Source organism: Anas acuta, chromosome 4, assembly GCF_963932015.1.
Source record: "Anas acuta chromosome 4, bAnaAcu1.1, whole genome shotgun sequence".
In the NCBI taxonomy this organism is placed as follows: Eukaryota; Metazoa; Chordata; class Aves; order Anseriformes; family Anatidae; genus Anas; species Anas acuta.
In genome coordinates this window covers 44,439,048-44,461,538 of record NC_088982.1, presented here as the reverse complement: position 1 = coordinate 44,461,538, position 22,491 = coordinate 44,439,048, and the positions used below count along the sequence as shown (strand labels likewise).

At 45.3% G+C, this 22,491-nt stretch overlaps 1 protein-coding gene and 1 long non-coding RNA gene across 8 annotated transcripts in view; one reads left to right on the top strand and one right to left on the bottom strand.

The window, feature by feature from the left end:
• The window catches only part of TMEM154 (transmembrane protein 154), a 28,805-nt gene extending 8,808 nt beyond the window's left edge, over positions 1 to 19,997 (top strand). Inside the window, exons 1-7 of one of the 7 annotated variants that reach the window (XM_068680958.1) lie at positions 2,517 to 2,803; positions 9,265 to 9,591; positions 10,560 to 10,587; positions 10,775 to 10,894; positions 11,364 to 11,449; positions 12,939 to 12,999; positions 15,656 to 19,997. In XM_068680958.1, the coding sequence (XP_068537059.1) occupies positions 2,743 to 2,803; positions 9,265 to 9,591; positions 10,560 to 10,587; positions 10,775 to 10,894; positions 11,364 to 11,449; positions 12,939 to 12,999; positions 15,656 to 15,671 (699 nt within the window). In that variant the 5' untranslated portion in view covers positions 2,517 to 2,742 and the 3' untranslated portion in view covers positions 15,672 to 19,997. Of the gene's footprint in view, positions 1 to 2,516; positions 2,804 to 9,264; positions 9,592 to 10,559; positions 10,588 to 10,774; positions 10,895 to 11,363; positions 11,523 to 12,938; positions 13,000 to 15,655 lie in introns of those variants that run through there. The other 6 variants (XR_011096172.1, XR_011096171.1, XM_068680956.1 and 3 more) reach the window with 6 other exon arrangements.
• A 175-nt stretch (positions 19,998 to 20,172) lies between these two features.
• Positions 20,173 to 21,065, bottom strand: LOC137856065 (uncharacterized). Its single transcript, XR_011096174.1, has 3 exons — positions 20,765 to 21,065; positions 20,628 to 20,657; positions 20,173 to 20,420 (listed from the first exon to the last, which is right to left on the bottom strand). It is a non-coding gene; the product is annotated as an uncharacterized lncRNA (long non-coding RNA).
• Between the last annotated feature and the right edge of the window lie 1,426 nt (positions 21,066 to 22,491).

The window sequence follows — 22,491 nt, the reverse complement described above, 5'->3', positions numbered from 1 at the left end:
CTGTCCGTTCCCAACATCTGTCAGGAGCAGGAATAAGACATGAAAGGACCAGCAGAACTTGACGGGCACAGGTCCCTCTCTGCACTTCAGGGCAGTCCCATCGGCTGCTGACTCCAGCAGCAGACAAGTTGCACTGGCACCAGTTTTTAATATAAGCTCTATCACAAGCCAGCAATGTGCTCCACCACTCTCTAAGGTTTATCTGCTGTGTTGTTGTTGTTGTTGTTGGAGTTCTCATAGGAAAAAGGAACAAGAAGAGTGTGAGTCAAGTGGCCGCAGCGTTACAAAACATTTCTGTTTTTCTGAAGATGTGGCACTGATGACATCCTGGAGCCTCAGTGATGCAAACGTTTCTGTGATTAAAAAAGGGTATTAGCAAACAGCCTGGCTGGGTACTCAGAAATGCCCTTTACAACATAAAAAATCAATGAAACGGTACCTAAAACATGCACAGACATTTCCAGCTGGGTAACACCCACTGAAAACACACAGGACTCACATTTCTCTCACCTGAGAAAAGACATTTCTTTTTGCTAAGGTGCATTGTGGATCACAGTAAGTACCCAAAGGGCTATGAAATTACCAGATACCATCCACCCATCTCACAAAGACCCTCTGTGCCTGTGGCTGTCCTGGTTTCCAAATGCACAAGTTTGTTTTACAACGAGGCGATCACTATCGTTGTGCAGTTGCAGGTAGTGAGACACTTGTTTTCAATGCAGGCTGAATTTGGACTTCCTCCTTTTGTTGTCACTGATGCAACTGAGAAAACATTCTCAAAAGGTACAAAAGGACAAAAAACAAAACAAAAAAAACAAAACAAAAAAAAAAAACATGCCCAAATTGTCTGCTAGAAGCATACCTGCTTTTGGTTGACTTTGCAGGGGCAGATACATTTTGAGCAGTGAACTAGCCAAATGTGTGCCAAACTACCTTTGTATTGCTTTAAAGTCTTAATTACAATGTTACATAGCAATAAGTCACCTTTCCTGAACTTCAATTTGCCTCAGAAATCATTAATTGGATACACACCACTGGGTGGTTATCTTGTTCTCAAGGGGTAACGATGAGTTATTAGCTGAACTTATGTCAAAATAGCTTATGGGGACCCAAGCGGGAAATGCTACATCCAGTGTTGAAAGACTGGAAGGGAAAAGAAGAAAGGATGTTGTCTTGTGCATTAAAAATATGAGATAAATGGCAACAACAACAAATAAATCCCCTTTTTACCTCCACTCTATCTTATGTTTTTGTAAGGGAAGTGTTGAGTGAGTTGGGCTGATTTTACAGAAAGAGGGCAAAATAGCCAAATACGCTGAGCATGGTAAATGGAGAGAAACGTTTGCAGTCCACGTGGCATTAGGAAGACTGAGAGTGGCAAACTTGGGAAAGAGATGGGGAAGAAATGGAAGGGAGGGTATCATCCTTTATACATTAAAGCAATGTCATAGATAAAATTCCTGTTAAAAAACTATGACTTCACCTACTGCTGACTAGGGCTAAAGAAAAACTTAGGCTGGACAACAGCAATAATGCTGGGACCCAATCACGTACTCATTAAAACATAAAGAAGTGCTTCTCCTGGCACTACAGAAGCAGCAAGAGTGAGCACGGTGCTGAAAGTGGGGCAGGAATCACTCTGCAAAACCCATCATGTCCAACCAGATGCTCCCACTTCTCCCACCGCTGCAGTATCCACACCAAGCCAACCAAGCAGTGCCTACCCTGCTAAATTAAATTGTCAGCTCTTCGGGAACAGGTTTTGTCTGCTGATACTTTGGGCGTGAAGGAGATCTGGCCCCGGACTGGGAATGCTAGGCACTGCCGCAACATGGGTGAATAATAATGGAAAGCAGCTCTATCGGTTACACACTGTTACTAATACTTGGAACTTGTGTAACCTTTCAATGGGAAAATCTTAAACACATGTACGAGCCTCACCTCTAATGCGTCTGTCTGGTAAGAATGATCATCTACGGCTATGGCACCATACTAAAGAGTGCCTCCCCAAAATAGTTAATCACCCTCTCACTGCTGCCAAGCTCCTCTTTATCCTTTTGTAGGTGCAGTGTAGTGACTTTGCTCTTTTCCCCCCTGTTTTAAGCAGTAGGTGAACGTACATTGCCAATATTAAGCAACCAGTTCCAACTTAGCTAGCTCAGCCATTCGAGCATGTTAAATCTATTAACAAGCTGGTCATTAAATGAATTGCTGACCTATTTCTTCACTACTCTAGCTAAGAAACTACCTGATGACCTATGAAAATATCAATGGGATAAGAAAAATTATTAGCTGCACAAGCAGCGCAGCAGTTAGTCACTTTGGCAGCTTCCACCAGCCTGAAGAGAAAGATTCACCATTGCCAGCTACCAGTAACTCGCCAGGATCTGGGTTTTGACACAGGCTGATGTCTAGGGGAGACACCATGAAGCTGCTTACACAGGCAGCACGCATCTCCTCATCCTCAGCTTATTACTGGAAATGTTTTTGGCAATTAGGTGGTGCACGGCAGCCAGGAGTGGAGAGGAGGGCGGGAAGCCCACAGGTGCTTGAAGAGCAACCTCCTCTCTCTTTTGCAATCCCTGCCTGCTTGACAGGCCCGGACGGCATTACATCACTTCCTAAAAACAATCAAACGGAGCCCATCTCCCGGAGAAATACAACTCAGAGGCACCGGGGCAGGAAACAGGAAATGTAAATGCTCTGCAGAAGCCCAGAGAGAGCCGCGGAGGCCGAGGCAGCATGCAGCCACCCAGCTGGGTCCCGCTGCTGAGCGCCCTGCTCCTCGCCCGGGAGGGCAACGGTGAGTGGCCGAGCAAACCTCACTTATTGTGGGGGCCCCGGGCACGCTGCTGGCAGGGCTGGCCCAGGGGTGACACCCACAGCTGGCCTCGGGGAGAGGGGACCTGCGGGAACTCGCTCACTGCTGCCTGTGGCTGCGCCTCTTCCCAGTCGCGGCTTGCCCTTTTCTCTACTCCTTCTCCTCGGATGTAAGCCTGCACGGTGGATCTTATATTAAGGTGTGTGGGGAACTGGTGTCTCTGTTCGGGCTCATCAGGTGTTTTGGGTCTAATTTTAATCGTTTCTTGTACCTTGGTAACCCCACACCCATGCTATCAGCCATACGCTATGTCATAGCAAAGCTCAAGACCCAGCTCACCCTCCACCCAAAAGCCAGCTGCTGATTTCTGCGGTGCTGACGACCCGAAACCTGCTCAGTGAAAGAAAACACAGTTCTGGAGACAGATATTTGGAAATCTGCCTTGCCAAGCCTTCGGCACCAGGGATTTGGGCGTTTTGAAGGGAAGGACCACAAGGTGGGACAGCTGCTTGTGACTGAGTGCTGGAGGCACTTGCTGCAGCCCCCTGCGGAGGGTGGGTTGTGCCGCTCGCCCTTCATCGTGCCGAGACTGCCTGATGCAGGCGGCTGCTTGGGGAAAACCCTGCCTTGGTGGGGCTGACATGCCCCCCGGCGTCATGCAAATCCCTGCCCAAGTGCCTCGATAGGGACAGAAGCACGTCGCAGCTGCTGGGAGGGAAGGGAGAGCCCTCCGCGCAGCAGGGAGAGGCACTGCCGCTCGCCGCTACCGCTGAGCTTCTATGGAAACTTGAAAAGGCACCGGGGAAATAGGTGGTGGCACTGTGCTGCTGTTGTTGTTGTTTTTTTCCTGAAAACCAGCACTATTCCAGGCTGTAAAACCGGGCTGCAGGCTCCAGGCACGCTGCGGAGCTTATCGCGGTTAGCAATCGTGCTTAGCTGTAAGAATGAGTTAGGCGAGCTGTTACAGCATGGTTTGGTCTTGCCTGTGCTAATGCAGCCCTGCTGTGCTACGGGCGTGCTAGGGAAACGTGCTCCAAGCTTTGCACGTGCCTCCTGATCAAAGTGACCGGGAGAAGAAAAATCCTGTCATGAACGGAGCAAAACAGAGGTGCCAGAGAAGCAGAGAGGCAAGACCCTCGCCGTGCAGTGTGAAGAGGAGCAGGGGAGCTGCCAGAAATCGCTTGCGCAATGCGTTGAGGTCAGACTTGTGCTTCCATCACCTCCATGTGCTGGGGGCTGCCCAAGCCCCAGCCCCCCGAGGGCTGCCATTCCCTGCACAAAGTGCCAGGCAGCTGGGTAAGAGCCTGGCCGGTGTCAGCCCCTGCTGCCTGAGCGAGCCCCGTGCTGCTGGGGAAAGGTGATGGAGAAGAGGGGGGATCCCTGCTCTCCCCCCCACAAAGGTGTGCAAGCAGCCCCGGAACATAACCGAGGCTGATGCTGAGGGCAGTTTTTCACTTGGTCTTCTGGGGAAGCTGAACTGGAGGGGTTAAACTTTCTACAGAGATTCCTATAGGCTGCAGGTGGGCCAGGAGCACCTTTGCTGTGGCTGGCCTCCCAGGTGCATCCTTCATGCTGACTGCTTTTTGCTTACAGATCAACAGGACAGGAGCTTTAGGGGAGCTTTCTTCTTTTCTCCTCCAGTCCCAGACACTGTTACCTCCCTCAGAGCAGTGTGTTGGGAAAGGGGGCAGAAGCTCTGGGATCCCCACGGTCTCACCTCTGCTGTCTAGAAAGAGCTTTGAAAAAAGTAGGTGATAGGAGTAAGATTAGATCTAGCAGCAGATCTAAAGGCAGATGGAAGCCTTTATAAACCGTGTTCCCATACCTTGCTGGAGCCTTGTAAAATCCTCACCTCGCCGTTTGGATTATGATGAACAGACGGTTTTGTCCCAGCTGCACTGCAATTACTCTGGGGCGGCAGCTCTGTGAGCGTGCCTGAGGTCCCAGCACTGGCTCTGGGTGGAAGGGACTTTGTGGTTTGCACAACACCTACATTGGTGTGTGCCAAGCCTAGAAGCAAATATTAAGGCCCTTCCTATAGCTTCTAACACAGAGCAAGACAAGAAGAAAGGAGGATTTGCTATACATTCTCTCTTTCCAAAGTGCAGCCCCCTAAAAGCAGATGAGAACCCTTTCTGCCAAACAAATCTTTGTTTTTATTTGCTACTCCTCCTCCTTTCCAACCAGACACACTAACCTCTACTGCATTTATTCAAGTGCTTTAGGGGCATTTCAGAAAATCTCCCTTTTACGTCAGCAGGATTTTATGCTAAATTTCAGTCAGCGACTCCTGCCTGTTGTCTCTTGAGAGACCTCTATGACTGCAGCCGAGCCTTCAGAGCTGCTGAACTTTTAATTTTGGGGTCCTGCTGAGAGCAGGGGGCACTGAGAGGTTTGCACCATGAGTTTCTGGACACGGTAGAGTTGCACAGGTGCCACTGATGTGGAGCTGGAAGGGCACAGGGTCAAATAGAAGAAAAAAAAAGCAGCATGATTTGGTCTTGAAAACGTTTAGCTTTCGGGTGATAGATGAGGCTGCGGGCTCACGGTCTGGCTCTAAACACAGGACCACATCTGCTGTTTAAAGAGCACTTGGGGCGGAATGGGCGCGCAGCAAGGAGAAAGCCATTTCCTTGGCCAAGAAGTGCACCCCAAACCCTCTCTCCCCGCTCGGGGTAATACCCAGACAGCACTCCCTAACACCCCTCTGTAACAGGATCCTTTCTGCGGATGAGCTGCCCCGAGACGCTGGCTCAGCCCGTCGGGCGGCGCGTGGGCCCGGCAGCCAGCCCGCGGGGCCTGCAGCAGCACGCGGCCCGGGCAGGCCCTGGCCGACCGCGGCGGGCACGGCACCTCCGCCATGGGCGCCGCTGGCGGGGCGAGAGGCAGGGGTGTGCCAGGCAGCCGCCGAGGCGAGCCCCAGGGCGGAGAGGAGCCGTAGGAGTGTGTGTGGTGCGCGGCAGGGCCGGGAGGAGGCATGTCGGCCTACTCTGCGCGGCCTCAGAGGCTCGGCTTCTTCTGTCGCCTTCTCCCGAGCCTTCTGCTCGGCACGTAGGAGCTGTTGTGCAAGCTGAAATGCTCCCTTCGGAGACTCAGTCTGAGTTCAGTGCGAGCCCAGGAGGGAGGCCAGGGCCTTGCCAGCAGAACGCGACGTGCTGACTGCGTGCCATTTGCCTTTGCCTCCCATCCAGCCGAAGCCAGAAACCTGTTTGCCTGCTTGCTGCATCCAGCAGCTCCTATCACCCCTCGGAGTGCCGCAACGCAAACCGCAGGGGAAGAAGGGCAGCTACAGCAGAAATGCTGCTTGTTTGTTTGTTTGTTTGCTGCACAGCTGCTGATCCCGGCCTGCAAAGCTGCTCAGGATGTTCAGCCCCCTTTGCTTCCCTTGAAAGGCAGGCTTGGAGGCACCTGCAAAACCCATCAGTCACTCGAGTGTATTTTATAAGGAGAAAATTCTGAATAATGCCTCATACCACAGTATCTGCATAGAGGGACAGAGCCCTTTTGTCATTCATACCAGCTGTAGTGGAACCTTTTTTGAGCCACTGCTGCTGCTTGCTCCAGCATTCAGGCCCCCTGGTGCCCAGATCCTCTTGGCAGTGGGAACACCTTAGCTTCTTGCTGCAGCCAGGTGCTCACGCAGCGCCCAGCTCCCCGTCAGGATGGGGCCCAGCCACATGCCAGCCCCTCATCCTTCTTACAAGGGCAAAAAGTGGTGATGTGGGCTGGGAAAAAGCTGTGTTGTGCCATCATCAGCTTCCCTCAAGACGACGTGCAGAAGGCACTGGGTGCGGGTGTCAGAACCTGGCCAAAAGCACAAGGCTGACCCCAGCAAGAAGTGCTCTGCAAAGTCGAGGAGGTGTCTACACAGAGATCAGCAGATCTGTCTCTCTCCGAGCATGGAGAAAGTGCCTGAATAACATCCCACAAACCCTCCAGCTTTCAGGCACTCTCTGACCATGCTCCAAACCTTGCAACATCCACCTTTCATTCACCTCATGGGGATGTGCCAAGGCTGCAGGTGAAACACAGGAAATTGGAGCAATATCTTTGCAAGAGCCTTGTGCAATTGTCTGCCCGGCTGCTGAAAGACACATTCAAATCTCTCAAAGAAAAGGCCTTAGTAAGAGAAAATACTGCACAAAGAAGAGATGGTGTTTTGGCCCTGGAATTATGTAAAGCGAACAAAATTACGAGGCAACAAGGTCACTCCTTGTGATTTACCACTTTCTTTGTCTGGAGACTAGAAAAGATAGTTCTATTTCACACAGAGATAACAGATTTGAAATCTGCTTTACAGCTCAAAAACAGGCAAATAAAAAGTAACGGAGACATTGGAAACTTCTCTCTTGGAAATCAAACAAAATGTGCGCTGTAGCTGAAAGCCTAATACTGCATTTAATGAGATGTGACCGCTTGCTTTTGCTTTAGAGTCACATCATGCTTCAGACATTTGGAAAATCCATTTTATCTCTAATAGTAAATGGAAAATAAACAATTTCCCCCACACCCTTTGTGCTATTTTTAGCACTGGGCTTGTCATTGCAAACATATCAAATAAGGCAGCTGACGGCTTTCAAGGAGGATGGCTAGAGGAGAAAGAGGAAGCAAGGTCACAGGAATGGTCCTGTGGCACTGCGGTGCAAATATATATGGCCAAAAAATAATAATGGAGAGGTGCTTTCCCTCCCATCCTCTTTGCTGGGATTAATGACAGCCAGCAGCTCACACGAGCGGGTCGAGGAGCACACATGTAAGGGGTCACTGCCTGTAAAGGCACTGAAATAGGCAGGGAAGAAAGTGACAGACATTACTGACATGAAGCATTTTGCCATTGAAGAGCTAACATTTTTGTTGTGGAAGAGGCTGGTGACCTTTGCAGTATCAAATATTTTATTAAAGTATTAGGCATTATTTACTGAGTATTAAAATTATTTATGAAGCATTAACATTCTTTCCTAGCTTTCAGGAGAGGGTGAAACAATCAGGTGCCTGTGTGATAAGCGTGGCACAAAGATCCAGATAAATCACTGCTGCCACACTCGAAGCATTGCATTCATTTGAAATTGGGGTTCGTGTCTTGTGAGATACTCATCTCCTTCCTGAGGCAGACCTGGGTGGCGAGGAGGTGCTGCAGAGTGGGTTAAGCAAGAGATAGCGCTCTCACCCCAGTTTTCCTCTCTTGCTCGGTGTCCCTGGGAAGGACAGATTCCTGTCCTTCTGATTCCTCATTTGTAAAATGGAGATGATAACTGCTCATCTCTCAGGGCCATTATGAAGATTAATGTGTTTACTAAAGCATTTAAAATGCTAAGTACTTTCAGATCCAGTCCTGTGAGATTTGAAATGCCAGCGCTGAGGTGCTGAAAACCTGAAGCTCTTGCTAGCTCGAGTGGAAACCGCGGCTGCACAGCGCCTGACGAGAGCAGGGAGCACCATGTCGCTGCAGAAGTCATGCCGTCCTGTCCTGTGTTACGGCATAAATGCTGCGCCACGGCGGCGCCCTGTCTGAAAGGGCAGGTGACATAAAAAGTCACCAGTTCACTTCAAGCATTTAATTTGCATTTGGAAACCTGTAGGTGTAATTTATTGAGGGACTGATTCCCATGCCCCTGGCTACCACAGGGTTTTTGGCAATAGCATGGAATCCAGCACAGGCCGCAATTTGCTGTGCTGCCATCAAGCTTTAAATCCCATGACCGTCAACAAGGACTTTTAATCGGCATCAAACAGTCTTGTTTCAGTATCACCAATATAGCCAATTTTGGCCAATTGCCTTGCAAAATGTACACTAAATGAAATCAAAACCCAGATCCTGATTCAAAACCCGCAACCTTCACAGTTATGACAAAGAAGCAGCGTTGTGTCTTTACCACTGTGAACTGCGTGTGCAGCCGGTACCGTCCTTGTGCTGCTACCTCCTCCAGCCAATGCAGAAGTGAAAGTCAGCAGCGCCCGCAGGCTTTGTGCTTCCTTTCAGACCCGTTCCTCCTTGCTGCGTGGCCAGACAGGGTTAAAGAATTGGAGGAGGGTGAGATGAGTGAGCTGGAAGGGCTGGTGAGCCTGGGAGCAGGGTCTCCTCAGGCACAGGCTGAGCGTGGAGAGGGACAGCGTGCTCGGCAGGGCAGCAGAAGGCTTTCAGGAGAGCGTGAGAGCTGATGTCAGCCTGCAGGGCAAACACGGCAGCTGCGGGCAGGCAGACCACAGGGGCTGACATGTCCCTGTGCAAGGCAGCTGAAGAGCCCTGCCACAGTAAGGGTTTGTGACAAACTCCACATCTAATTTGGCATCTGGTGGCCCAGACTTCACATGTGTGTACGTGTGCATTTGCTGTCTTTTTTTAAACATCAAATGAAAGATGAATACTAAAGCTGCATGCTTTGACTCTCTGATAACACCAGTAAAACCCACACAATGTCAAGCTGTCCTCCTATGTTTGGCAGGCTCCGAAAACAGCGAGGATGGTTCTGGCTATGGATCACCAACATTACCCACCGCCACAGTGATACCTTCTCCTGCTGTGACTCCTGCGTCCTCTACAACCGTGGGCAGCACCCAGCCAGTCCTGGTCTCTACAAGGCCTACTGAAGGCAGCTCTGAAGCGGAAAGCATTCCAACCACTGAACTGCATGACAAGAGCAATAACGAGAGCCTAGAGACAGAGGAGCCATCTGTCTTGGTGTATGCTGTCCCCGCTGTGCTGCTGGCCCTGCTGATTTTTCTGGTTATAGCTTTTATAGTAGTCCATAAAAGGAAAAAGTCTAAGCAAGGTAAATTTCTCTTCTTGTGCATCAGGAGGATATCTTTAGAATATCATTCACAAAATGCTATTTCAAGGACTGGGATGCCCCATTTAGGGTGCTTGTCTCTGGTTTTAGCTCCACATCTCCCAAGCAGAAAAGGAGCGAGGAGACTCACGCAGCAGTCCCTCAGTGAGAGCTGGTGCTGTTGCTCTGGCTCCTCACAGTTCCCATACGGACGAGGGATGTGGCTGTGCCATGCTGTCCTTGTGCTTGGTAATCCCATGCAAGGTGACTTTAGTGCTCGCCCTACAGGGTGAGGCTGCTGGGAGCTGCAATAAAACAAGAGTTTTTGAGAGCCGTGGCTTTTCAGTCACTTCAAGAACCCCTGGAGGGGAAGTTGCTTGTCTGAATAATGGCTGTTACACTGCTTTTGTTTTTTTCCTATCTTCATTTTGTCTTGGGGTTGTAGCTAGCCCTGTACCCCTTTTGGCATCGGGCTGGCTCATTTGCTTAACTGGGATTTAAGCTGCCACACACCAGCCTCTCCCCTTCTCCTCCCCATGAGGAGAGCCCCCCGGCAGAGGTGGACTGACCTTGTGCAGGCCGCAGCAAAACCTCCCCTGCTTCCAGTAAATGCTTTTGTAACAGCCGAGGCCCCTTCTTGGGATGCCACTTTCCTCATTACGCCTGCCCCGGCAGGGAACTGGCTGTCCGTGCCTTCCTGCCCACTGTGGCACTGACATCCACTCAACCCCTGGCAGGCTGAGCTCACGGCAAGCTTCATTTAGTGTGCCGAGGATTAAATATAACGGGCTGCTCTGGAAATGGCAGGCAAGCAGGGCGGGATGTGCTGCCTTTCATCTAGAAGTGGATGGTTACTCCCTGTGAAAACAGAACCTGTTTGAAGTGACCCTAGTGCAGGATTTGCCCATAATATAGAGAGTGTATATACAAACAGCATAACTGTGAACAGCAACTTTTGTTTTCTTTTCCAGATGAGTTGGGAAGTGAAAATGTAAAAAGGTAAAGTTTATATCACTTTTTTTTTTTTTTTTTAATTCTTTTACTCTAACAGGCTTGCTGGTTTTTGCCCCCTGCACTGTCTGGTTTCATTTAAGCACGCACCAAACACTGCTAAATTTTCCACTCATCGTTGCAGTGAACACCCTCTAGAGGTGGCTAACGTGCAACTTCGGGGTGTATCTTTCAGGCAACAGGCAGAGGAGAAGCAGCGGGATGGGGCGGGCGAGAGCTGCCCCACGGGGACCCATGCAGCATCTGCCCCTGGCCCCGCCAGCCACCACGAGATAAGGCCATGCCACGAGCAGAGGTCGGTCCCTGCGCTCACCACAGCCTCTTGCTGTTCAGAATAAGCTTTGTGTCCAGCTTCCCCATCTTCCATGGTTGCCCTATGTGAGGCAGCTGCCCTGGAAGTAATTCTCTGGCTGTTGCAGAAACCTGCTGAGATCTGTGCAGCTCTTCCAGTGATAACTTCTATTGAGCTCCATCTTGCCAATAATCACGAAAACGATATTAAATTAGTTTTTTTTTTTGGGGGGGGGTGCTAAAAACAATTTTTCTACCATGTGACTACAGGAATGATTAGTAAAGAGAAGAATAAATGGCGATATTCAAATACATACAGAGTTTGGATAGCTATGACGATGCCTTTTTAAGTGTCTAGTCTGGGGCAGCTTTCCAGAGCGGCCACAAATGCCTGGAATTATGAGGGAATCATGCACAACTACTGCCTTAAATGTTTTCTGATTTAAGCCTTTGTGTAATGTCTTTTTCTCAAGTCCTATTTTTGAAGAAGACACCCCCTCTGTTATGGAGATAGAAATGGAAGAGCTTGATAAGTGGATGAACAGCATGAACAAAAATGGTACACGGTAACCCCTCTACTCCATCATCCCTCTCTTTCTAGCTGACGTAGATCCCACGCGTAGAAAACCAATGTAAGGCATTTTGTATTTGTGTCACTGATTTTCCTAAAACATTTTTAGTTGTGTTCTTTACTCTTTACTACAGAAATAGCAGCACGAATGTCAGGGGTAGGATTGTTCAGAGGAGTATTTTAGTTTGTGTGGGAGCTTATTTTTAACATATGAGGGAATATCATAAATGTTTTGAGTTTCCAGTAGGCACTTGTTAAAAACAAGTATAGCTGTGAACAGAATTTATATTTTTAAATGCACGATCCTAGTTTCTATGAAGAATCCAGTCCTTTCAGTCGAGAGTTTCTACAGTTCTGTGGTTCGCATTGTGCTGTTGTAGAAGAAACAAGTATTTACTCGTAGCTCAGACCACTGTTTACGTAAAATCGCTGCCAAGATCTTATCACTGCCCCCCTCCTCTTGTTGTTTCCTTTCCTTAACTTGTGATCTCTGCTGCATGAAGCACAAGCTGCTCTTTGCTGCTGATCCCTGACTACATCCTCCCCACTGAGTCTGCCAGCACTTGGTACCCGCTGTGCCTACCCCCAGAAGCATCTTCAACTCCCTCTTAGCTATTTCTTTTTCAAGCATCTTCTATTTTTCCCTAATTTTCTCCCAGCTGAAAATCTCTGATCTGCATCCTCTTTCAAGGTTCTCCTACCCAAGCACAGGTCTTCTGTGCGAATTAGCTAGGACCTGATCACAAACCGATATATAACAAGCCATGCTAACAGCTTCTCACTGGCTTGGAAATGCTGAAACCTCGTTTTTAAATTCCTGGTCCCTTGCCTTCCATTCAAACAGCCCATCTGTCTGACCTCCTAGAGATGTTTTGGTTTTTAGGACATAAAACCCTTTGGAGCATCTCTTCCCATTAGCAAAACTCTCCAGATGACGGGGTTTTGACCTTCTCGGTCTATAATCTCCAGCTGAAAACAAGTTCTAAGGGGCAGTCATGAAATTAAGGCATCAAGTACAATATGTAGGGAAACACTGAGTTTTTAATTTCTGTGGACAGAAGGGAGCAAACATTTTGCATTATGTTTTTTTCAGTAATGTTCCCTAAACCCCACCCCTAAATTCAGCACTGGATGATGAAGCATAGGTGCAGCTGTAAGCTGTGGAGGGCTAATAAATGATCCTCCCAAGGTAGCTCGTGGGAAACAGTCCTCAAAGGTAGTGCGCTTGCCTATGTGTACACAAACAACTGAAACGTATCTAACAAAGAAGTTACCACAGTACCTATCAAAGGGAAGGAGGATTTCAAACACATAATATTTACACTGCTTGGAACATGCAGATTTTAATAGATAAAACGATGCAGAAGAGCAGGTTTATGTACTAGAGTGGCTGCACAAAAAAAGTTTGATGTGATTTTGAAATAAAGCAGAGTAACTGCCAAGAGTAACTATCACCTTGTTTCTCATCCTGTTTCAGCTGATTGTGAGTGTTTGCCTACTGTAAGAGAAGAAGAAAAAGAATCAATGGCCAACCCGAGGTACTTTTAATTCATTATGTTATTTGAAGAAACATGGTCAATGTCAGTCATTCCAAAACAGTCTCATTTTTTATATACATAATTATAAAAGACTGATTCTGGGGCCTATTTATGTTTTAAAGTTCTTGTGTGTGAGGACTGATTCCAACTCAAACGTTTTGATACTCCTTTAATTTTAAGCCAGTCACTGCCCATAAATCACACCCCTAACTAACCTTGCAGTGGCAAGCCAGTGTGAGACAGATGACCACATTGCACAGACTGAGTTTTCCTCACTGGTCAGCCTTTAATCACAGCTTCCTGAACCATTAACACCAGCACCCAGAGCAGCTTCCCAAAGGATTTTCTCAGCACTGCCCCGCAGCCAGCTCAGGGGCCAGGAGGGATGCAGAACAGCCATCCAGACAGCTTGTCAGCTTGCAAGCAGCTGGGGAGTAAGAGGCTTTTGGGGCACAACGACATCCTCAGCCAAGTTCCTTTCCAGACCAGAAACAGTCATTTTGAGAAAAAACACCATGGACTACCAACTTCAGCAGGTGTTTTAAATACGGTCCTCATTAAAGTGGTTCTGTGCTCTATTGCCATTAACCCCATCAAGCAGTGGGGATTTAGCTCCCAGCTGGCTACAAGTGCCTTTGGGCTATGTATTCCCATGGGTGCCCCACCTGTAAGATGGAGATATCACCACTTTGAAGCACTGCAGCCAGGCGTAAGCCTTGACTCCTAATGGCAGTCCTGTTCAGATCAGGGTGTTTCAGTCTGAGTGAAGGTACACACGTCAGTAAAACTTATTTTCTTATAGCTGGTGTCCTAGGACCAGCTGTGATGCCTCTGAAGGGTAGGAAGGCAAACAAGGCCATGTAGGAAGATGAGATTTCTCTTTCCAGCATTCAGAACTGCTCAGACAAAGGACATTAACTGAATACAAAGGGCAAGATTATTACTGGAAGACTGCTTACTTTAGGAAAAATTGTTCTCAAATTATGTTACAAAAAGAGTTAAGATATTATTTTTGTTCAGTACGGGAAACATCTCAGTGCCTCACTGAACACAAGTGGCTGAGTGTTATTTTCCTCCTTCATACAAGTTGCTGGAGGGTTCAATTAAGACTTAAATGCTTTCAGCTATGAACTAGTTTAGATAAGGTAGCATTTCAAGATAGCATTTTGAAAACATCTGAGGCAAACTGTCACAATAATGGCATTTTCAGAATGAAAGTTTTTCCAAAACTACTTTGTAGAGTAAGTGACTTGTTAATATAAAATTTTAAAAAGGTTGTAAGAAAAGACCAATATGGTGCTGAAATACCGGTAAGTTAATGCTTTATCTTAAAACTACTTTTTCAAAGTTCACTTTACACAAAATGTTGGAATGTGCTTCATTTCAAAGTGGAAGTATATTTGAAATGGTGCCATTTTCTGGCAAACTGATGCCCGTTCATTTCTGTGATCAAACCTTGTCAAACCAAAGAGGACTTTTTCCCCAACCAAACTCTTCACTGAGTACTGAAAAGAAATACATGCCGATAAACACATTTCAGCACCAATTTTGAGAAAAACAAAAAGTGAAAAAGTATGAAGCAAGAGAAAAGAAAGCTGTTATTCTGGCTAAAACTCTTACAGGCATCAAGGCTATGGAGTTGTGCATCAGAGGCAAAGTGCAACAGCCCTAGCTCCCTCAGAGGTGGTGCTCATCTGCACCAAGCTCACTAAATAAAACACATCTGTGTATACAGATACATTTTGCATGTATATGATCTTTTATAAATATATATCATCAATGTCTTGCATGTGAAACCTAGTGCTAAAATCCCAACCAGGATTCCTGTGCACACAGGAGCAGGACAGCATGTGAGGTGAAGGCACACGACAAATCTCTTCTCTGGGGAACTTTTTCCTCCCCCAGCAAGGAGAGGCACAGCACCTGCCTCTGTAGGGTACTGAGATGGGCAAAGCAAGGCACCCCCTGCCTTATCACACCCTCTGGGTGCCCTCCTGCTTTTTCTGTCCAGAAAAAAGGTGGGTCTTTTCTACAGAGGGATTGTCTGGGTGGAGAACAAATCATTACAGAAAGAAATGCTCTCTGCCCAGACTGCACCTCAGCTTAGGAAAATCATAAAAAGCCATGAAAAATATTAAGATTGTGTCCCTTTAAACTTCAGCAGTGGCTTTTAACCCTGCTGTTAGTGCTGATGGAAATCCATCCAGCTGATAACAGAAGTCTCATTTTTCATGTCTGTGTGAACTAAACATTAAGAAAGTGCTAGGGAGCAAGCTATCTAGGCAGAAATCAGAGGGGCAAAAAGAAAATTAATCTATTATAAGTCTAGGTTTAATATATATATATATATAAGAAAACCATGTAAAATGTTATCCTCAGATGTGGGAAGAGGGGATTTTATTCCTCAGTCCTTGTCTAGGACCAGGAGAAAGCTCGTGCTGGATAGCCTCCAGCCAACAGAAAAGTGGGATCATCCCTTGCTCGCAAGCTGTAGCACCACAGATGGGCTCATCTGGTGTACTGCATGGCTGACATTGGTTTTCTGTTCACACCTTCTCATGGGCTGAACAGACACTATTGCGTATTTTTTTCTGCCGAGAGACAAGCAAACAAGCAGCCTGACACCGGTGTTTCTTTCTCTTCCATGTACACCTAGTGATGGTGAATCATGAAGTCACGGCAGCAGAGAACTGCTTAAAGGGAAGCAGCACACGAGCTGACAGACCCCAGATCCCGGATGAACTGGATTTAAACATGATTCATCTCAAAAGGCTGGAGGAGCAAATGCTTTTGTTGTGCCCTGCTACTTACAATCTTCAGAAAAGAAACATCAAGAGGAAAAAAAAAGAAAAAAGTGCTATAGTAGGACTAGGAGGTTGACTTAAATTCCTTAGGAGGTTGACTTAAATTCCTTCTGTAGTGACCAGTCAAGAGAAACATTTTCTCCACCCCAAAAAAGAGCTGTCCATGTTTCTGCGTCGCTCTCCTTCTCTTCATAGTGCAACAGCTAAGAGCATGTACGTGCTGAATTCGGTGGGCTGTTTATTCATTCTTTTTGATTTAAACAGCACCCACAATTCTGTATTGCACTGGTTTAGTGTTTGAATCAGACTGTTGAGCTCATATCGATGTCATGTTTACTTTCAATTTGTTTTTTGGTAATGGTGCACTGATTTGCACAGGACCTCTGCTTAGGGCAGTGAAAGACTAGGACTAACAGACAGCTGTGAGGACAGACAGCAGCTGAAGCTCTCCCAAAGGATTTGCCAGGAGGCAGCCTACAACCCAGCAAGGGCACAATCCTCCTAGCAAGCATTTTGTTTTTCAAATTAAAGACACCATAGAAATTAAAAATATTTTGTCAATATTGCCTTTGAGTTAACCCACTCCACAGCCCAGCACTGTGCTAGATCTCACCACCCAGCACTTCTTCCTGTGCAGCACTGCTCACCAACAGCAACCTGCTTCAGGCATGCTCAGCTTGAAAATGCTTCTCCTCATCAAAATGGGCTGGGAGACTCAACAATTCAGTGCTCACACCAAACACGCCTAGTAAATAAGCGTGCATTATTCCTAACCACTTGGTCAAGGACTTCCGCTGCAAGAAGATTACAGCTTCAGGTTTTGAAGACTGAGCTTGGAATATCTCAAAGACATAGAAAGGCTTCTCAACATGCCTGCTCTCCTTCAGTGACACTGGAAAGCCAGACTGCTGAGATACCTCAAGTTGGAAGCACAAACACTGTATTACTCCCATGGATTTTGGGTGGTATGTCTTACTGATGTGGTTTAAGTACGCAACATACAAAACTGGATATGTCTGTGCAAAGCTTCCCCTCCACTGTATTGAAAACTTGCATGTCATGGTACCTTAGATCCTTCCATATCACATCCTACCTGTCCTCATGTTTGATTTAAATGAGAAGCTTCCTGCTCCACAGCTGTTCATTCTGCTCAGTTTTCTTCTGCTTGCAAGTATTTCATTAATATATGTTCGTGCCTAGCTCGGTTAAAGAGAGCAAGTGAACAAAACCCCCAGAGCCCTAGGATGACAATTAATGCTCGCTAACATCTGACAGATACAGAGGAGGGGTCAACATTGTGACTAATTGAGAATGTGTCAAACAGCAAAGTGTTTACAGCTAACCATTTTCCTGAATGTATTCATCACTGAATATGAATTGACTAGTAATTTCCTCAAAGAGTAAATATTTCCTCATTGTTCCAAGACAATTTATTACATATACTGGATTTAATATGGGTGATGCTAAATTAATTTTCCTTGCTTGGATGATTTTTAACTTTGAAAAAAATGTTGTAAGAGATAAATGTAAAACATTTTTTTCAAACATTTTCACAAGTTCCTGACAGGAAAATCACTCTCTAGAACACTGATTTACAATAATACAATCACAGGGGAAAAGGGGGAAGACAAATTAAGGCAAGTAAAAAAAAAAAATGGAAGCGGATATTTTCCAGGAGCAGCTTTGTTAGCAGTTTCTTCCCAATGGAACTAAGTAGCTACGCTAAGGCTTCCTACAGTTTGCAAAGCAGTAATCAGAGGACGTTCAAAAGAATGTTTTCTGTAGTTTTTCATGAGGAAAAACATATGCTTTGAGACCATTATTCATTACTGGTTGCAAACCACTGCATGCCAGACACACAACAGCAGCATCCCATGGCACCTCTTGTCCTACTCCAGCCCATACCACCCCATATCCAGCAGGTGCTGCCTTCTCCAAGAAGCCAGCTGAAGCCCAGGTCAGACAAAGAACCAGGGTCTGTACTTCTTGCTGTGTTGTTTTTTTGGTTGACTTAAAAACTTACCAACCCTTCAAAATGGCATTCTGTGGAGTAACAAAACCATGACATGATGATCCTTCACCCTGTCCTAGCCATGGATACAGGACAGTGAATAATGAACCACAGTGCATGGAGACAGTACTTGAAAACAGACTGTCAGGCATATATCCTGTTGGTTTTGACTTACTATTAATCCCCAAATGGTCAGAATGCTGCACAGTTTCAAGTAATTTTCTTTGACATTTGGTTTCCCTGAAAGATTTAAGTAAAACTGGAGGAACACATTTTCTGTAAACTTATGTTAATAAGCATTAACCCTTACTCTGAAGTTCATCATTAGCAATTTCTACCTCAAGCTTTAAAATCATTTTTGCCCAGAATTGATCTCGAGGCGAGAGCTCAATAAAAAAAATATTATGACATTTATCCTTTCTAAAAATTTACATCAGGACATGTATTTCCTTCTTCATTTTGAAAGGGTTAGAAAGTTCTGTAAAAATAAGGGCTTGGACACTTCTGTAGCCACTTCTGGATACAAGTTATCTGCCATTTTTTAAGGCAGCAGATCTAATCTAAAAGTTGCCGAGTAATTACTGAAAAGTTAAGACTTCATTAAATCCTGCCCTCCTGATGCAAAAGAGACCAGGTGTTGAATAATTTGTATTGCAGGATAGTCATAGATACTTCTAATAGGTCCCTGAGTACTCTGCAAATATGATTTTTAGTATTTCTATTTTCCCTTAACAGAGGCTTTTATGGCTTTTTTGTTCTTTCCCTCTGATCTCCTAGTGTTAACAACAGACTCCTCTGGAGACTGATGTGATAACCCCACTGCCTCTCCAGGCTGCCCATTTCACCCCTCTAGTATCTCTTTTATTTTCATTTCTATGTAGACTTCAGCATTTTCTAAGGCCATTACTCAGAATCCATCCAGGTTACAGCCAAGCATCTCTGCAGACCCCAGCAGTTACGGATGAAGCTTCAGCATGGTCACAGCCCTGATTCCTCTTTTCCTCACTCCCATCCAATAATCCCCTCTCCTGACACTAACCTGCCCATTGCACTTCAGTCTGTTTTATACTTTTCATCTGTTCCTGCTCATTTTCTTTCACGTACACTGGTGATCTCTATATTAATCTTGTAGGTCAACTAAATTACAGGGGATTTAGACCATATTTGTCCCGCACTGGTACAGCCAAAGGGTTAAAATACTCTAGTTTACATGTACTAACATTATACCTTCTCTTTGTTCACATTAATTTTTCCCTAAATTATTCACACAGTCAGGCCCTCTAGCCTACAAAACAAAGAACAGAACAACCAGGCAGCAGATAGTATTGTGGATTATTTTAATATTGCCATGGACTATACAGGTTATGCCTCTGCTGTTACATCCTAATCATCTGCCTGGCCTAAACCAATCCATCCCACTATTTTTTTTGCCACCAACTGATAGCTCAAGTTACTTCTCCTCTGTAGAAACTAAGGAAAAACACACAAATAGGAAGTCACTTGCACTACGTGCTACTCTAAAATGTTCAGCAAACGTGATGATCCCTGAAGAACTGTTACGTCTTCCCTTATTTTCCTCAAGTACTTGAGCAGTTGTTACCAACATTTTTCAGGACAATTAGATATCTAATTTAGAGTAAGCAATTTTTGTTCTATAGAAAACAGAAGGCTACAGACCCAAAAGAAGTCTCTATTGAGAACCATATAGATAAGGAGGGTAATTGAGAACTAGCATCCTCCTAGATGTGATGAAATCAATACCTTGAGGAAGGTTTTCAGCAACGTAGAAATAACACCTCCATAAAAATACAAATACAGAGTTACTGGTATCACCAGCAGTTAATAGCACAACAGTCCTGCACTCAAACATGTAACCTTCCATTAACACCACAAAAAGAATGTTGCTTTTGGTTTCTAGGTAGTCATAAATCATGCATTCCCAGGTATCTGATTTATGAGATCAAAAGAGTTAGTATTTTCAGTGCTAAAACCAATGGAAGGCTATGAAAAGCTATTGTTTACTTTTTGTGTATGAAATTGCTACATGTGCAATTGTTTTTGCCAAAGAGCTGTTTGAATGATTTTGTGATGTAAATATTTCAAAGTCATAATATCACTTAGATGTATTTAAAAGTATCAGATTTAAACCAACTTTTTCTAATAAAGGTTTATAGTAGTTTTTAGTGCCTACTGTTTCTCTTTTTACCCATGGCCCCACTAATCCATTCTTGTCAGTAAGTGCTAGTTTTCTAGTTGGTGACTTGGAGATTATTCAGTTCATGAAAGCAGATGTACAGAGACATGTAGTATATCAATATGTTATTCTGATCATTAAATTAAAATATAGGCAAGAAGTTAATCTCTCCAAATTACAGAAGTGCTTTGAATTAATTTATTAAAAAAAACAAGCTGCTTGGTATTCCTATATATTTCTGTTGGACTATTCCAGATTGTCTTAATAATAGTTATATTTTTGCTCCAGAGAAATTGGTGAAGACCCACCACAGCCTTGCCATGTGTGGCCATAGTTGTCTTTTAATGATGAACTGCTTCTGAGGTTATTCCAGTTAAGCACCAAAATGAGAGTCTCCAAGTTGACAAAGCTGCTGAAATAAATTTAGATAGAGATTTAGAAGAAACTAACAAAGCAGTATATTGCTTTTTACTTCCATCAATCACATGACAGAAAGTTTCATTAGAGGGGAGCAAAACAGCCTGGGGGTGTCAAAGCTCAAGCCACTGGACCTCTTCAATACCTTTACCACATTTGTCAACATTGACATGAAATGACTACTACCTAATGTAGCACTTACCAAGAGCAGTCTCCACAGGATGTCATTTGCCTAGCACCACAAAAGATCAACAGACACAACTTTTGTATTTGATACAAGTGTTTACAGCTTCATGTAAAGCCTCTACTTTGGCTCTGATCAGCCCAACACCGTGTTACCTTATAGCCACAGGCACCAGCACCCCACTGCTGGTTTCCTCTGTAGGAGCCCTCAAGTGATCAGCCTCCATTTTCTCCTCATGCTTACCCCAAGTCACCAAGCACAAGGAGCCAGAAACACAAAATTGCAACACTATTCCTTAAGTCTGCAGTTTAAGAAGCCAATACTAAAGTAAATCACAGGACACCTTTGCTCCCAGGGAGACCCAACACACTCCCAAGGCTAAGTTAAGTTAGTGCCAAGGGCTGATATATAAATACTGCCAGTGCAGGTGGCTGCTATTTCACTCAGGTGAAGGGCAGTTTGAAGGCAGGCTTTGATGTCAATAAAGATAAAGCCTTGATTAGGCATCTGGCATATAACAACAACAACAACAAAAAAAAGCAGGAAAATATGTCATTAAGCATTTTTTTCATCACGTTAAGTGTCTTGACACTGCCCATGACTGGTACCTACTGCTCTGAAGAGCACAACCTCCTACATTAATTCTAGTTTCCATGGGTGTATAGCAAAAAATATTCCTCTTTGGTTCCTGTAGTTGTTATAAAGCATCAGATTTAATTATCTGGCTACAAACTTAAGGCAATCACTTAGAAATTCATGTTTATTCTGTAAATTTTATACAAGTTTTTCTTATGCAACAGGATTTTAAAAGGGGACTGTTTTTACTGTAACAATTCAAATGAATTTTTTTCTAGTGCATGCCAAAGCTGAGCTCTGCAGCCAGTTTGATGAAATTCTTTTTAATCCTCAGTGTGTTATGCACATGGATGGACTGCTGAATTTTACTATATAGAAAAATAAGATGAAGGAAGTGAGTGCTTTGTTTTCTGTTGATATAGATAAACTTTTAGGAACTATAGTTACAGATTTCAGAAATAAGCAAAAGGATGACAGATTTCTTAAATAAATATGCAATTCAGCATTTTTCCAAAGAAATTCAACGACTTCCCTGAAAGCAGAACAACATAAAGCACTAACTCTATGTGTGCAATATGCACTCTGAAAGAAAAGCAGAGCTGAAACTAAAACTCAGATCCAAATTATATGGAACGGATTTGAATTTCATGGCACAGACCTCCCCTGTGCTCAGAGACTCAGCCCTGAATATCAAGTGCACGTGGCAATCAGCAGTGCTTAAAATCCAAGTGACAGCAGGAGAAAATGAACCAAGTTTGACACCTTCCTCTCCACTGGAAAGCAAAAGTTGAGAAGTATGTGGTCTTTCATCTTCGCATTAGACCAGGTCATGTTCAGCTTTATGGCAGCAGTGGGACGACACCACAAGAAATATTGGATTACCCTTTAATTTGAATGGATGAAGTCTTAGCCCTGTCAAGGTCAGCGTGACTGCTGCCAACTGTTCAAGAGCCTCTATTTTTGCTTTAGCAATGATTCAACAGGAAGGACTGAAGCCTTTGGTAGACTATCTGCAACACAACTTCCCCCTGCGCTAGGTGTGGTGGCAGGCTGGGTTTGGGAGGTTCCTGCTTCCTTGGCCACTCGTTCTCAGGCTGGCCTCAGTGTGCCAGACCCCAGAAACACCAAGACACCATACAGCACCTCACTGCGGGAAGAAAGGAGCAGTGAGCTGGCTGTGCTTTGGAGAAAACCTTCTGAGAAGGGGTTATTTCTGCTCTGGCTTTCACTGAGGCTGGTGTCACGCTCAGGGTGGCAGGAGGCTACCACACTTGGTGCTCCATATTCTGCAGTCGCATGGGGGAAA